The sequence below is a fragment of the Malurus melanocephalus genome, unplaced genomic scaffold, assembly GCF_030028575.1.
Source record: "Malurus melanocephalus ecotype Western Australia unplaced genomic scaffold, MMel_1.1 scaffold_293, whole genome shotgun sequence".
NCBI lineage: Eukaryota > Metazoa > Chordata > Aves > Passeriformes > Maluridae > Malurus > Malurus melanocephalus.
Window position 1 is genome coordinate 284,719 of NW_026623525.1, and position 13,968 is coordinate 298,686.

The following is a 13,968-nucleotide window of genomic DNA, read 5'->3' on the forward strand; positions in this document are numbered from 1 at the left end:
TCTTTGCAAGCTTGGYGCTCCGTGCCAAGAGCTGAGGCAACACAGGCCACAGGTTGCATGTGTTGCTGGGACAGGAGCTCAGGTTTTGTGTTGTAGAGGATCCCACACTGCACACAGGTGCTGCTCCCTGCTCTGTGCCACAGCAGCGGGGGCTGAAGGCTCTATGGGAATGTGCCCCCACTGTGTCCCTGGCCGGGGGGTCTTGGGGCCTGAGCAGCCTGTGCTCCTGGGGGGTGGAAGGATGGGGCCAGGCTCTGGCAGTGCTGTGGTACAGTTGGCAAGGTTGGGGGCAGTTATGCCACCCCGATGTCATGCTCTCCTTCCCCAGCAGCAGGAGCAGTGGTGGTGTGTGCCAGGGCTTGGCTGGGTGGTGAAGGCAGGGTCTTCCTCACAGCAACAGGGGCCTCACTGCCCCATTCCTGTTTCTCCTTGGCCAGCTTCAGCCTGGCAGAGCCCAGCACTGGCCTTGGTTCTGCCCACGTGTTGGGCACACCTGGCTGAAAGGTGCCTCTGTCACTTCAGTTCACCGCCACCCTGGCCTGGCTGCCCCGAGGCTCCTTCTGGGCTCGAGGTGGGCTCTGGGGACAAGAGGCACCCATGAGGTCCCTGCAGTGAGGAAGGGGCAGTGGAACCCAGCCAGGCCCGGCAGTGTCCCCATGTGCCCCGTGGGCTGGGGGGTGGCAGCTCCACGCCCACRCCTGCATAACAGGAAGGAAGGTGGAGGGAAGCAGAAGTGCTGTGCTGCAGATTTTGGGCTGAGCCCTCATTTCCTCTGCGTGGGGCTCAGTGCGCACCCTCGGGGCTGACGGGGCTCGGCCGTAGCGCGTGGTGAGTGCCCATCCCCGCCGGGCCCGTTCTGCAGCTTACCCTCCCCTCGCCATCCCAGCGTGTCCAGAGCCCATATCCAGCAGCAGGTGAGCAGAGGGAGCACCCGGGTCCTTATGCTCTGTCTTGGAACCCCCTGCTTGGGTGAGAGTCACCCAGCTGCTATGGGTGACCCTCAGTTCTGGGCACACGGGCCCTTCTGGGGTGGGTGGTTGGGAAAGAACCTGAGGGGAGGAGGAGGGAGCTGGTCCCTGGGTGCTGCCCTTGTCCAGGTGGTTCATGTCACACCAAAACCTTTCCCAGAATTCAGGGCAAGCTGAGCTGTGCCCCACCCCAGGACCCCCATGTACCCTCTGCTGACCCCTCTGTAGGCYCCCCTCCAGAGCCACCACACAGAGGCCTGGTGGTAGCAAGGACTCTGCTGCTGCCCCASTGGGTCTGCTGCCAGGAGAGGGGTACTGGGGCCCCAATTCTCTGTGTCACCTGACAGGACAGGAAGAGTGATGGGGGCTATCCCCTCTTTCTAGTTCTGTGGACCCCCATTCCATGAAGGTCCCTTTCCTGGGGTTGGGCTGAAGTGCCCTGGCTCCTTGCCCAAGGCTGGGGGGTGAACAGGGTGCCCCGTGTCACTGTCACGGCTCACAGAGTGCCAGTGTGTGGCATTCCTGGCTGGCTGCCGGTGGCCAGATCCAGCAGCGCTGCCCAGCCAGATCGCAGCACCTCCTCAGTCTCCTACTGGGAGGTGTTCTGACAGCAGAGATCTCATTGCTGTGCCCCCAGAGCCACCCAGAGGGGTCTGGTGACCCACTGACCCCTCATCTCCTCGGCACCCGCAGGAGGGATGGGGGACTGGAGCATGCCCATCGGCTCGTTGGGCGGGGAGGTGCTGTCCCGGCTGTGTGAGCTGCTGGATAACGCCAACCGGGGCTGGCGCAAGCTGGCGGAGCTGGCCGGGGCCGAGAAACGCTTCAAGTGCAGGTAGGGCTGGGGGAGCGCTGCCGGAGCCGCCCCCGACCGGCTCACAAAGGGACATGGGCACAGCCCTGCCCGGCCCGAGCGAGGGGCGCACGGGCACTGCCCGGCCCGGGGCACCACCCAGGCTCCTGGCAGGGCTCCTGTCCCCCCCGAGGGACAGGAGGGCTCTGACGGCTGCGGGCYCTCGCAGCGCCGAGGAGCTGGAGATGTGCTCTCTGAAGGTGCTGGAGCCCCGCGGCAGCCCCACGCAGTGCCTGCTGCAGCTGCTGGCCGAGCGCGACTGCACCCTCCGGTACCTGCTGGGCTGCCTGGAGCGCATGGGGCACGAACAGGCCTGCCGGGTGCTCAGCTCTGCCGGTAYGGACGGGAACCGGGCACCGCAGGGGGCACCGGGGCACAGCAGGAGGAAATGGGGGGGACGGTGAACCGCAGCATTTCCTATTGGGGGTCTGGACCAGCGAGGTGCTGGGCAGGAAGGGTAGAGTTGGATGGATACAACAGGGTGAGATAGGATGGAATGTGGTCTGAAGGGATGGGAYGGGACACATTTGGGAAACATGGGATGGGACAGACTGGAACAARATGAGAGGGGTAGATGGGATAGCACTGAATGTGCCAATGGGACAGGACAGAGGTGTGGGATGTGATAAGATGGGCTGGGCTGGGAGAGGAGAATCTGTTGTGGTGGGACAGGGTAGGATGGCTCTGGGTGGGATGGGGTGGTCTGGGACAGGGGATTCAGCCAGCCCAGATCTCTCCTCTCCTCTCCTGCAGTCCAGGACATGATCTGCATCACGGTGCAGCCGGAGTCACAGGTGGTGGCAGAGGGGACACAAGTGTCCCTGACTTGCTGTGCGACCGGCCCGCCTGGGCTCGTGTACCAGTGGTTCTGCGGGAGGCGGGAGGTGAGGTCCCCACACTGAGCAGGGCCCCTGCACCCTGTCCATGGCGAGGGCAAGAGGGAGCCACGACTCCTTGGCCACCTCCTGTCTCRTAGGTGCCTGGAGCCACATCCCCGGAGCTGGTGATCAACGTGGCTGCCCCCCCGGGCCAGCCCGAGTGGTACATCTGCAGGGTGAACTGCGGGGCCACCTTCACCTTCTCCAGGTGGGCTCATGTCCAGGTGGAGAAGAACAGCAGCCCCAGCTCAGGTGGGTCTCAAGGTCTGTCCCTGGGCTGGTAGCCATGGGGCACAACTTGCCCTGCTGGTATTAGGACATCTCCTGCAGGCACCTCTCGTCCCATCAGGACAGGGGCGGTCCTGAGTGGCATCATTTGCCACATAATGCCCCGGCTCAGCAGCAAAGGTTTCTGGTGCCCACAGAGGAGCCACATGCTCTGTGTCCTCCTCATGTCTGCTGTCTCATGGCACCCATGGGTGCCAGGGCCYGGGGGTGAGGGACCTGGGGCCTGGAGCAGCTCTGCAGAGTGCTGCCATGGCTGGGTGCCTGATTTGCCCCCTGTCCCTTCCCCAGCCAGTGGCTACTGCCCCAGCATGGCGGGGCTGCAGATCGTGCGGCAGCCGCGGCAGTGCCGCCTGGCCGAGGGGGACACGCTGCTGCTGGAGTGCAGAGCCATYGGCAACCCCCCGCCCCAGTACCAGTGGTTCAGGAACCGGCGCCCTGTGGAAGGAGCACAGGCACCCCAGCTCCAGGTATAGAGGGACCGCCTGGCACGGGACAGCATGGCATGGCACGGCACGGCACAGTGAGTGTGGCAAAGCACTGCATGGTCTGGCACACTGCCCCAGCCTCCTGCTCTGTCCCGCTGGCAGGTGAAGCTGGTGACRACAGCCGAGCGGGGCAGCTACTCCTGCCGTGTGTTCAACCTCTTCCATGAGGTGTGGAGCCAGGARGTGGATGTGGAGATCGGTGAGGGCCCCAGACAAAGCTCCTGACCCCTCCAGCTGCTCTATTCCCAGTAAAGCTGCTCCACAGTTTTGGGGGTACTGCATCCCCTGCTGGGAGGTGCTGCCATGCATGGGGTTCYTGACCTCCCCTCTGCCCCAGGCCCACGGCTCTTCACCTCTGGAGGCTCCTGGCAGGAGTGGGATGGAGGTATGTAGGGGCAGAGCAGRCTGGTCTGTACTGCTCTGCCTGCTGTGCTCCCCTGGCACTGCAGGGCCATGGCACAACATTTCTCTCTTCCCAGGCTCGCTAGAGCACGRCAGCCCTGGACAGCTGTATGGTAAGAGCCTGCCCAGGAGGCATTGCTGGCCCTGGAGGGCTCCCACTGTCACCAATGTCACCACTGKCACCCTGTGAGGCTTTACTTGGCCAGGAGTGCTTTGCGTGCAGCACACTGGGAGAGTGAAACAGCCTCCCACCCCTGCCTGAATTAGGAGAGCAGATTAACACCCCAACCCTAACCCTCAATCCAAATCCCCAATCCCCTAACCCTTAAGCGTAACCCGGGGGTTCAGGGATCAGCAGGGCAGGGATGCTTCAGAGTCCCTCAGTAGTACCCTGGACAGTGATGCTGGCCAGAGCTGGGTGTCACCTCCATGGGCTGGGGGTAGCATGGAGAGCAGGAGTGTCCCAGTCCATAACAGCACCTCCCTGTCCTGTCCCGTCCTTGCAGCCACRGACAAAGTGGCGCTGCTGATCGGCAACATGCACTACCTGCACCACAAGCAGCTGCAGGCACCCATGGTGGATGTCCATGCCCTCGGTGCCCTCCTGCGCCAGCTCGACTTCAAGGTGGTGTCGCTGCTGGACCTGCGCAAGGCCGAGATGCAGATGGCCGTGGATGAGTTCCTCCTCCTCCTCGACAAGGGCGTCTACGGTGTGACAGCACCCACCAGGGTGACTCCAGCCCTGGGGGAACTGGGTGGTTTTGTGCTGGTGGAGTCTTGGGGTGCAAACCGGCAAGARGCAGGTGCTGGCAGGTCAGGGGATGTCACCATGCCACCCGCCCTCTGTTCCCCCGGCAGGTTTGCTCTACTATGCTGGGCACGGCTATGAAAATTTTGGCAACAGCTTCATGGTGCCCACTGACGCGCCCAGCGCCTACACATCGGAGCATTGCCTGTGTGTGCAGCGAGTGCTGCGGGAGATGCAGCAGCGCCGCACCGGCCTCAATATCTTCCTGCTCGACATGTGCCGCAAGAGGTGACCTGTCCCCGTCACCCAGCCCTGTCACCCAGCCCTGTCACCCAGCCCTGTCACCCAGCCCTGTCACCCAGCCAGGGCCAGCTGCCGCCTGGGAGGGCTCAGCACAGGGACCTGTGGGCGGTGGCTCCCAGGGGAGGGTAGCGGGGCACCCTCAGGGTCCCATCTAAACCCACTGTCTTTGTCTAAATGCCCCAAAGCTTCAGTGCCCCTGTGAGCTGGCAAATGCTGTAATGGGTGGGCAGAGGGGCACAGAGCAGCCCTCAGTGTCTGGTGTGCTTTGGGGTGGGTTTTGGGGGAGGACCTGTTTTCATTCTGTCCAGCTTCTCTTCTCTTGAGCAGGAACCTCAATGACGACGTCATCCCGCAGGTCGGGGCGCTGGAGGTCACGGCCAACATCGTCTTTGGCTACGCCACGTGGGTCCCCTCCCASTGCCCCCTGGCACAGGCAGTGGGGCTGAGTGTCCCTGCCTGGCTCAGGGTGGGACACGGCCTCAGCCTCCCATGCCTGCACCCCTCCCCCCTGGATGCTGGAGGGGGTGGGCGAGCAGCAGCCCCCCCGTCCCTCTCAGGGCAGGGATGTGCCCATGGCACTGCTCGGCTCTGAGCAGCAGCTGAGGGTGTGAAGCCCCAGGACTTCTCCAGAGCAGGGGGCTTGGGGCTGGTGATGCTGTAAGCATCCAGGATCGGCCATGTGCTCACCTGCCCCAGCACGGTGGCCAGATGGTGTGGTGGGAACAGGAAGAGCACTGGGCAYCCARCTCTGGYTTCCTTTGGGCTGTCATCCCGTTGKGGGCAGAGTCCCAGGGAGTGCCAGAGCCCATGGCAGATCCCACCGTGGCTCTGTCCCCGCAGGTGTGCAGATGCCGAAGCCTACGAGCTGAGCCAGGGCGAGCTCTCCAATGGCATCTTCGTCACCTTCCTKAAGCGCTGGCTGCTGGAGGATGAGAAGATCACGGTGCTGCTGGACAAAGTGGCCGAGGGTGAGTGAGGAGCAGTGGGGAACAGTGACCCTGTGGTGGCCCCTCCCGACACCTGTGACCCCACAGACATGGGCACTCTGGAGATCACRCGGGGCCGGCAGGCGCTGGAGCTCCGCAGCAACCTCTCGGAGCGACGAGCTCTGACCGACCCTATCCGCCCCCCGGGCCGGGACGAGTCCTCTGCCAGGAACCTGCAGTGGGCCAAGGCTCACGGTGAGTCACGGCCAAGCGGTCCCAGGCTGGMATCTAGAGGAGGGACAGCTCAAAGAGCAGTGACGGGATGCGGCCAGCATCTGCTGGGTTCCTCCCACTTGGAGGAGAAACTGCCAGCACAGAGCCACCAGCCTGGAGACGGGAGCACAGTGTTGGCACCCCTGCTCTGAGGTGACCCTCCTCACCCATGGGCACAGCTCCAGCCCTGAGCCTGGCAGGTCTCAGCCCTGTGCTCCCTGTCCCCTCYCCAGTCCTGCCAGAGAGTCGCCACATCCACTTCAACTGCGGTGTCACCGTCCAGCTGGGCTTTGCTGCCGAGTTCTCCAACATCATGATCATCTACACACGCGTGGTGGCCGCCCCCGAGGATGTCACCAAGTGTGAGGCCAGGCTCACTGACATTCCTGAGGTGGGAGCTGCTGCYGGAGCCCCCACTGGGGCGGTGCTGGGGAATGGGGGGGAAACTCTGCTGGTTTCCATGTGAACGCTGTCTGTGGCAGGAGCTGGACGTGGACCTCAAGTGCACCAACAAGGAGAGCCCAGAGGAAGTGGGCAGCCCACTGGCACCCGTCTGGAGCCTCGATTGCCCCTCCTATTGCCTCTACAGCCGCATCTGTGGCTTGCAGAAGCTGYGGGTAAGAGCCGTGGTGGGCAGGGGATGGTGTTGGGGGCACAGCGTGACCGTGGCCATGCCAGGGCAGCAGCCCACAGCGCTGGTGTCCCCTGCAGCAGGAGCTGGCCTTCACCGTGTGCCTGCAGTACCGCTACAGGGGGATGGATGACTTCGTGGAGGAGCGGCAGCAGGTGAACGTGGGGCGGCCACTCATTGCCAAGCTCAACCTGCAGCGGGCAGTGCCCTCCTCACCGCCCCACAGCCCCCTCTCCTCCTCGCCCCCGGGGAGCTGGGGGGCCTCAGGGAGCTCATGGGTCAACACCCCCGAGGAGAACCTGAGCCCCGAGGGGCCCAGCTCCCATACACTGTAGGGGGACAGTGTGGCCCCTCTGTCATCACTGTCCCCTGGGGCCACATCTGTCCTGGGSGCCAGAGGACAGAGGCAGGAGGGACTGAGCCCCATCCTGGCCTGTGCCAAGGGATGCTGGTCTCACAGCACAGCACGACTGGTACTGTTGGCCCCAGCCCCATGTCCCTTGGTGTGGCAATGCCACCACCATGCACCTGAGCAGTGCCAGCCCCACATCCCTTGGCATGGCAATGCCACCTCCACGTCCCTGGGTATAGCAGTGCCATCCCCATGTCCCTGGACAGTGCTATCCTTGCATCCCTTGGCACAGCAATGCCACCCCCGTGTCCCTGGGCATAGCAGTGTAACCGCCATGTCCCTGGGCACGGCAATGCCACCCCCACCTGTCCCTGGGCAGTGCCAGCCCCACATCCCTGGGCAGTGCCAGCCCCACGTCCCTGGGCAGTGCCACCCCCACATCCCTGGGCAGTGCCAGCCCCACGTCCCTGGGCAGTGCCACCCCCACGTCCCTGGGCAGTGCCACCCCCACGTCCCTGGGCAGTGCCAGCCGCACATGTCAGGCCACTGCTGGGCCACTGCCAGGCAGTGCCAGGGGCAGAGTGCCCAGAGCCCATGGCTCAGCGGGCTCGAGGCGTCGTGCCGGGGCAGGGCTGGGTTCCTTCAGGCCTGGGAGAAATAGAGAGAAATAAGCAGCTTAGGGGGCAAATCCCGCGGGAGGAGATTAGAGGGGGTGGGAGCGGKAGGGCTCCTGTTGGGCTGCGAGGGGCTGGGAGCACCCGCTGATGCCCCCAGTGCTTGCAGTAGCACCCAGTCCTCCCAGTAGCACCCCAGGAACCGGCCCCATCTGGGCAGTGAGTGATTTCAGGACAGGATTGGGATCCAAGGGGGCAAAAATGCGTTTTTGCTTGGATTTTTCCCATACAAACCCCCGCATGTTGGGCAGGCTCCCATGGGAATCCACCAATAAAGTGGGCCGGGCAGGCGGCTCGGCACTTCTGTGCCTTCCCTGTGTTCCAATGGCATTTTTGGGGAGATTCCTGCAGAAATATTGCCTGTTTCTGCAGGAGGTGTAGCACAGCACCCAGGGCAGGGAAGGAGGACACCAAGTGAGGGTACTCTGACATTCCCCGTGCAAGCCCATGGAAAACATCTCATTTCCATAACTCAAACAATCCCCCAGCCCCACGGAGCCGGAGAGACGCATCCTGGTGGCGGGGCCCCTCCGCGCTGCCGGGCGGCGGTTGCGGGGCCGGSCTGGGGGAGCACCCTCGCCCCAATTAGGCTCCGATCAAACGAGCCGGGGGTGCGGCGCTGCCTCTCCCCGCGCCAGCCGGCCTTTGTTGGCGCTCGGGAGGCCGAGGGGTGCCCCGGGCTGGCGCCAGCCTCGGCAATTATGTCATGTGAAAAGCGCAGCCCCCATTGAGCGCGTCCCGTCCCCCGGATCAAACCCCATTACTTCCGCAGCCGTTGCTTCATTATTTGCCGGCCGGAGCTCGCCTCGGCCGGGGCGCTTCACCCCATTAGCTGGGCCGGAGAGCCGGGGAGCATCGATTATGCGTTTAATGGGTTGTTAAAGGTTTAATTGTCGCTAACGAAACAGACGAGCAGCAGCAGCCGGGGAACGGGGCACAAGGAGAAGGGTCTCGCCGGGGTCAGTGCCTCGCCTGGCCCGCTGGCATCCCGGCCAGACCCGCCCGACCTCGGGGCTCTGGGGACGTCAGAGTCCGGCCCCGGGGGGTTTGGATCGTGGTGAGACCCCCGGCYGGGGGGTAGGGGGTGCGGGCGGGGCGCTGGCACCGAGCGGGSTCTGGGATGGGGGGACGCGGCGGGGATGGGGCTGCCCCAGCACGGCCCCGGCTGGGGGCTGTTGTCAGGTCCGAAGTGGGAAGATTTTCTGGGGAAACATCTTGTTTTGATGTGCGGAAGGTTGTCCCTCGTGTGGCTCCCCCAGGGGCTGGGCACCCCAGGAATCCAGGACACCTCAGGGCATCCCAGGGACCCGGGCACCCGCTCTCCCAGGGATGAGTCCCCCTGTCTTGCTGTCCCAGCTGAGCTTAAGCTCCTCCAAGCCCACACACGACTGTGAGCTCCGCCGTCTGCTGGGCCCGTGCTGTCCCTTGCCGTCAGTGAGGGTGTCGGTGACCGTGCCTGTGCCCTGAGCTCCGGTGCCTGGGCAGACAGGGAGCTGCAAAGCCACGCTGGGGACCCCTGAGGACACGGCACCTTGTCGCCACCACCCAGCTCCCACCTGGCAGGAAGCACTGGCAGAGGGTAAGCCGGGTGTTGGGGTGCCCCCAGGGCTCGCAGCTGGCCCCCTCCTCTCACCAGCCCTGGCCAGGGGTCACAGGGGTCCCACTGCCACCCTTCCTCCTGCACAATTCTGGCACCTCTGGGAGTGTTCGGGCGGGGGGCAGCGGGCACAGCCCCCAGGGACAGTCGAGCAGGTGACCTGTGACAAGSTGTGCAGCACAAGCCAGTCCCAGCTGGCTGGGGAGGGTCACCTGTGGCTGGACCTGGCCCAGCCCTGCACTCAGCGCCCCGAGGGATCAGGGCAGGGGGCAGCGCAGGGATGACGCTCCTCTGCCTCCGGAAAGCAAAACTCCTTCCCGGCAGAGGCTTGGCGGCCCCGCAGCGCTAAGGAGGGCGCGGCACGGCACGGCACGGCACGGCACGGCACGGCGCGACCGAAGCCCCGGCAGCGCCCGACTCCAGCATGCAGCAGCCGTCCAGCTTATCTCTTTACTCACAATACACCCGTGCTCATCTCCCGGCACCACCGGCGGCGTGCCCCGACATCGGGGCGGCTAAAACATCCCCCCAAGTACTCCCTACGAAACTAGAGGTTTCTGTTCAGTTTTGTTTAAATCTGCAGCATTAAAAAAAATTACGAATAATGGGAAGGGTAGGGGATGTGGGGAAAGGAGGTGTCCGAGCAGGGCGTGGCGGGTGGCCCGGTGGCACAGTGGGATGCCTGAGCCTCAGCCGTGTCCTCGGCTGATGTCGGTACCTCAGAGGCAAAGGGGCTCTCCTGGGGTGCACCCCACAGCAGTGGGGTTCCACCAGCGCACCAGTTCACTCTCCTGACACTGCCAGTGCTGGCTCAGTGTGGGGAGGACACAGGCCGGCATCCCTGCCCAGTCCCAGCTTTGGTCCTGCTGAGCACCCACTGTCCTCCCTCGGCCGCCCCGGGGCAGAGCCGGCAGTGGGGGCTCGGAGGGGAGCGTTCATCAAATGGGCTGCCAGGTCTTGTCAATGGTCTGAATGTGCTCCTTGGCTTTCATGCGCAGTGAAGCGATGCTGGAGCTCCTCTGGTCCACCTCCTCCAGCGGATACTTGTCCACAAAGGGGGTGCCGCACTGGTAGGGCGCGGGGGCCATGGGCTGCATGCCCTGCGCCATGGGCGGGGGGGTGTTGAGGAAGGAGTGCCCGGCGTAGGGGGGCTGCAGGGCCTGGGGAGCTCCCATGAAGCCGGGGATGCTGTGCACCGTGGTGGCACTGGAGATGGGGGACGTCAGCCAAGGGTCGAGCGGGAGGGAGTTGCTCATGGGCCCCACGTTGGGGGTCATGGGGGGSCGGTTGAAGGAGAGCACGGGGGTGTCGTGGAGCTTCATGGAGCTGGCCTCCATCTTCTCCTGACGCCTCCACTTGGCTCGTCGGTTCTGGAACCAGACCTGTGAGGTGAGAGCCAGGGTGAGCTCACCGTGCCCAGCCGGACCCTCACGGCATGCCCCACACGCTGTGTCCTAATGGGGTGCCCCATGTCTGCTCCAGGCAGGGGGGCCCATTCTGCAATATCCCACGTGGGGTGTCCTCTATGGGGTATTCCATCCCACAAGGGCTCCAGCAATCCCAGTACCTCTGCCACACCTCTCCCACRAGCCCCAGAGACCAAGGACCTCTCCAAGGTGTGCAGAGTGAGAGGTGTGAGCACACAGCCCCTTCTGCTCCATGGGAACATGCACCCTRGCCCTGCAGACTCTCTGCAGCCCAYGGGGCAGTGTCACCCAACCTTCCCAGACCCTCAGTCACAGCTTTTATGAGTCAAGCAGCCACAGTTGYGCCAAAACCCAGCAGGAGTGACAGGGACTGGCGACCCAAATCCTGCGGTGACGTCTGGCCCCACGGGAGCTGCTCATTAAAGTGCTGGTCCCCGTGTCCCCAGAGCAGCACAGGGCACAGGGGGCTGCTGCAGGACGCAGAGGGGAGCAAAGATCAATGGCTGGGTGGGGAAGGGGAGGGTTCCATTGGCTGATCATGGCTGTTGGTGGACGCTGGGCTGCACTTCTGCAACCTTTGTGTCCAGAGAAGGGAATGGAGCTGGGGAAGGGGCTGGAGCACAAGTTGGATGAGGAGCAACTGAGGAAGCWGGGGAAGCTCAGCTTGGAGRAAAGAAGGCTCRRGRGGGATCTTCTCACTCTCCACAACTCCCTGACAGGAYGGTGAAGGCMGRTGGGGGTCAGGCTCTGCTCCCAGGGAGCAAGGGAAAGGACAAGAGGAAATGGCCTCAGGATGTGCCAGGGGAGGGTTAGGTTGGATATTAGGGGAAACTTCTTCCCTAGGGCAGTGGTGGAGTCCTCCTTCCTGCAGGGACTTAGCAGGCATGTAGAAATGGCACTTGGGGACATGGATTAGTGGTGGCCTTGGCCGTACTGGGGGAACAGTTGGACCTGGTGGTCTCAGAGGGCTTTGCCAACCTGAACAATTCCGTGATTCTATGAAACCAGCTGTTGCTCAGAGATCTCAGCAGAGGTGTCTCTATGATCTGGACCCCCCAAAAAAGGGGGTCTGCATTGTCTGGACAGGGGCCGAGGCCGTGGGAATTCAGTTCATTTGTAAGGGGGTTATGCTTTGCTTCACAGTGGGTTCATCACTTCAGCTCCCTGACCCTGTGTGCCTCCCTGATCTCGCCCATCAGTCCAGGTTCAGTGGGGAGCAGGCTGGTGAGACCCCAGGCTCTTCCCAGGCTCTGCTGTCCCCAATGAGCCTTTTGCAGTGGCCTAGAGAGTGAAACCTCCCCAGTCCCACTGCCCCCCGATCTGCTCTGCTCCAACAAACTTCAACCCTCAAATCCATGAGAATTTTGTGCTTTCCCAGCCCTAAATACCTGGAAGTAACGACACAGGGGGCTTTTTTTGCCTCTTTCTCATGTGGTCAGCAGGAGGGATGGGACCAACCATCACCAGAAGGGGCAAAAATTTCTAAAAACCATCTCTGTGCCCAAAGGGGGCCTTCTGGCCTGTGAGCCCAACTGGGACCGCGTGGGCCAAGCTGGGACCCCATGGGGGAGCAAGGCTCAGCCATTAAACCCTTACCCTGGCTTTGCTGCCAGCAGAGAGATGCCGCTCCCGTCTCAGCAGTGGGGAAACTGAGGCGCAGGGGGAGGTAGAGCTGAGAGCAGAGCAGAGCTCTCCAGCRCTTTGGGGTCTCTCTGACACTGCCTGGGGACAGAGCCAGGATGCTGGGGCGCTCCCTCTCCCTACCTGCACGCGGACCTCTGGCAGGTTGACCTTCATGGCCAGCTCCTCGCGGCTGTACACGTCGGGGTAGTGGGACTTCTCGAAGGCGCGCTCCAGCTCRTGCAGCTGGTACGTGGTGAAGGTGGTGCGGTTCCGCCGGTGCTTCTTCTTGGGCTGCTCCTCCTCGGCGGCGGCTGGCGGGGTGCCCTCGCCGTCCCCCGGCTTCCGCAGCTCGCCCAGGTCGCCCTCGCACTTATTCAGGAACATGGTGGCACCTGCAGGGGCACCGCGGGGTCAGCGGGTGTGGGGTGTTCAGACCCCGCGCTGTCCCCAGTCCAGGGATGGACGGACATGACATGGAGGGATGGGAAGATGGGAAGATAGGGTGGCCCCAGGAACAGGTTATGCAAAGGTATAATCCTCTCTGCTGCAGCAGAACATCCCAGGGCTGTGGTGTCCGGGGGGCTGATCCACCATCCCGGGGACTCACCCAGTCCAAGGGACACCCTGCACTTGGCTCTGCTGGCAGATGCCACCAGGACAATGAACCCAYTGGGACTAAAAGCCAGTTTTCTCTAAAGTGGAGGATTTTATGAAAGTGCCCCCACAGAGAGCCAAACTKATCTCTATCTGCTCTGGCCTGGAGGGAACCAAGCTGGGTTAATTCCCTCCTGCCTCCCCAGCCCTTCTCCTCCACCAGTTCCATGGTGAAGGCTGGCCCTGGAACACTGGAGGACCCAGTGTCGGTGCTCGGGCTGGGCGGGAATGACCTGGCACCGTCCCCCGGCTAATAACCGTTTTGGTGACGCTTATAAGCATTTTCAACCCTCGCAACGTTTCATCTTTAAGCTTTTTATCCGGCATCTGAAATCTTCCTGCAGTATTTGCAGGGGATTAAGGTTCTCTTTCCACCATGAGGATGTCGGCAGACATGGAAATGGGGCAGAAAACTGTAATCCCGGGGCAAGGGGAAGGCACTGCATTGCCCAGAGCCGCCAGCAAAGACCCACCTAATGCCTCTGTGGGGAGGGAAAAAGAGCCTCAGTTCATGCTGGGAGGGGGTAAAGGGGGGTCCTAGAGGGCMGCAGGCAGGGTATGGGTGTCAGATGTCGCCCAGACTGTGCACACAGGGGTGTCTGTGTGGACATACCYGTGTGTGCAGTGCCTGCACTGGGGTGGGTGCTCAGCGGTGCTCCCAGTGAGGTACAGGTGTGTGTAGGGTGTGGAAGGTGTGTGCAGCGTGTGCATGGTGCCCGGGTGCATGTGAGGGCACGGGGGTGTGCGGGGTGGTTTGTGCCACACATGAGCACTGTTAGAGTGCAGTGCCCGGGTCTGCACTGCTGCACAAAGGGCACAGTGTGTGTGCACAGCACCTGTACAGCATGTGTGCGGTGCCATGGGTGTGCAAAGAGCACAGTGTGTG

The 13,968-nt window shown here is 63.2% G+C and overlaps 2 protein-coding genes across 2 annotated transcripts; one reads left to right on the forward strand and one right to left on the reverse strand.

The window, feature by feature from the left end:
• The first annotated feature begins 784 nt into the window (after positions 1–784).
• LOC130579821 (mucosa-associated lymphoid tissue lymphoma translocation protein 1-like) lies at positions 785–8,085 on the forward strand. Its single transcript, XM_057376909.1, has 17 exons — positions 785–914; positions 1,662–1,803; positions 1,991–2,157; positions 2,575–2,705; positions 2,798–2,951; positions 3,276–3,454; positions 3,575–3,671; positions 3,810–3,857; positions 3,952–3,987; positions 4,381–4,584; positions 4,733–4,910; positions 5,253–5,327; positions 5,766–5,893; positions 5,960–6,106; positions 6,358–6,515; positions 6,607–6,741; positions 6,836–8,085. The coding sequence occupies exons 2-17, from the start codon at positions 1,667–1,669 to the stop codon at positions 7,088–7,090; spliced, it is 2,229 nt and encodes a 742-aa protein (XP_057232892.1). The 5' UTR covers positions 785–914; positions 1,662–1,666; the 3' UTR covers positions 7,091–8,085.
• Positions 8,086–10,316: 2,231 nt separating this feature from the next.
• On the reverse strand, positions 10,317–12,812 carry RAX2 (retina and anterior neural fold homeobox 2). Its single transcript, XM_057376915.1, has 2 exons — positions 12,570–12,812; positions 10,317–10,760 (listed from the first exon to the last, which is right to left on the reverse strand). The coding sequence occupies exons 1-2, from the start codon at positions 12,810–12,812 to the stop codon at positions 10,317–10,319; spliced, it is 687 nt and encodes a 228-aa protein (XP_057232898.1).
• Between the last annotated feature and the right edge of the window lie 1,156 nt (positions 12,813–13,968).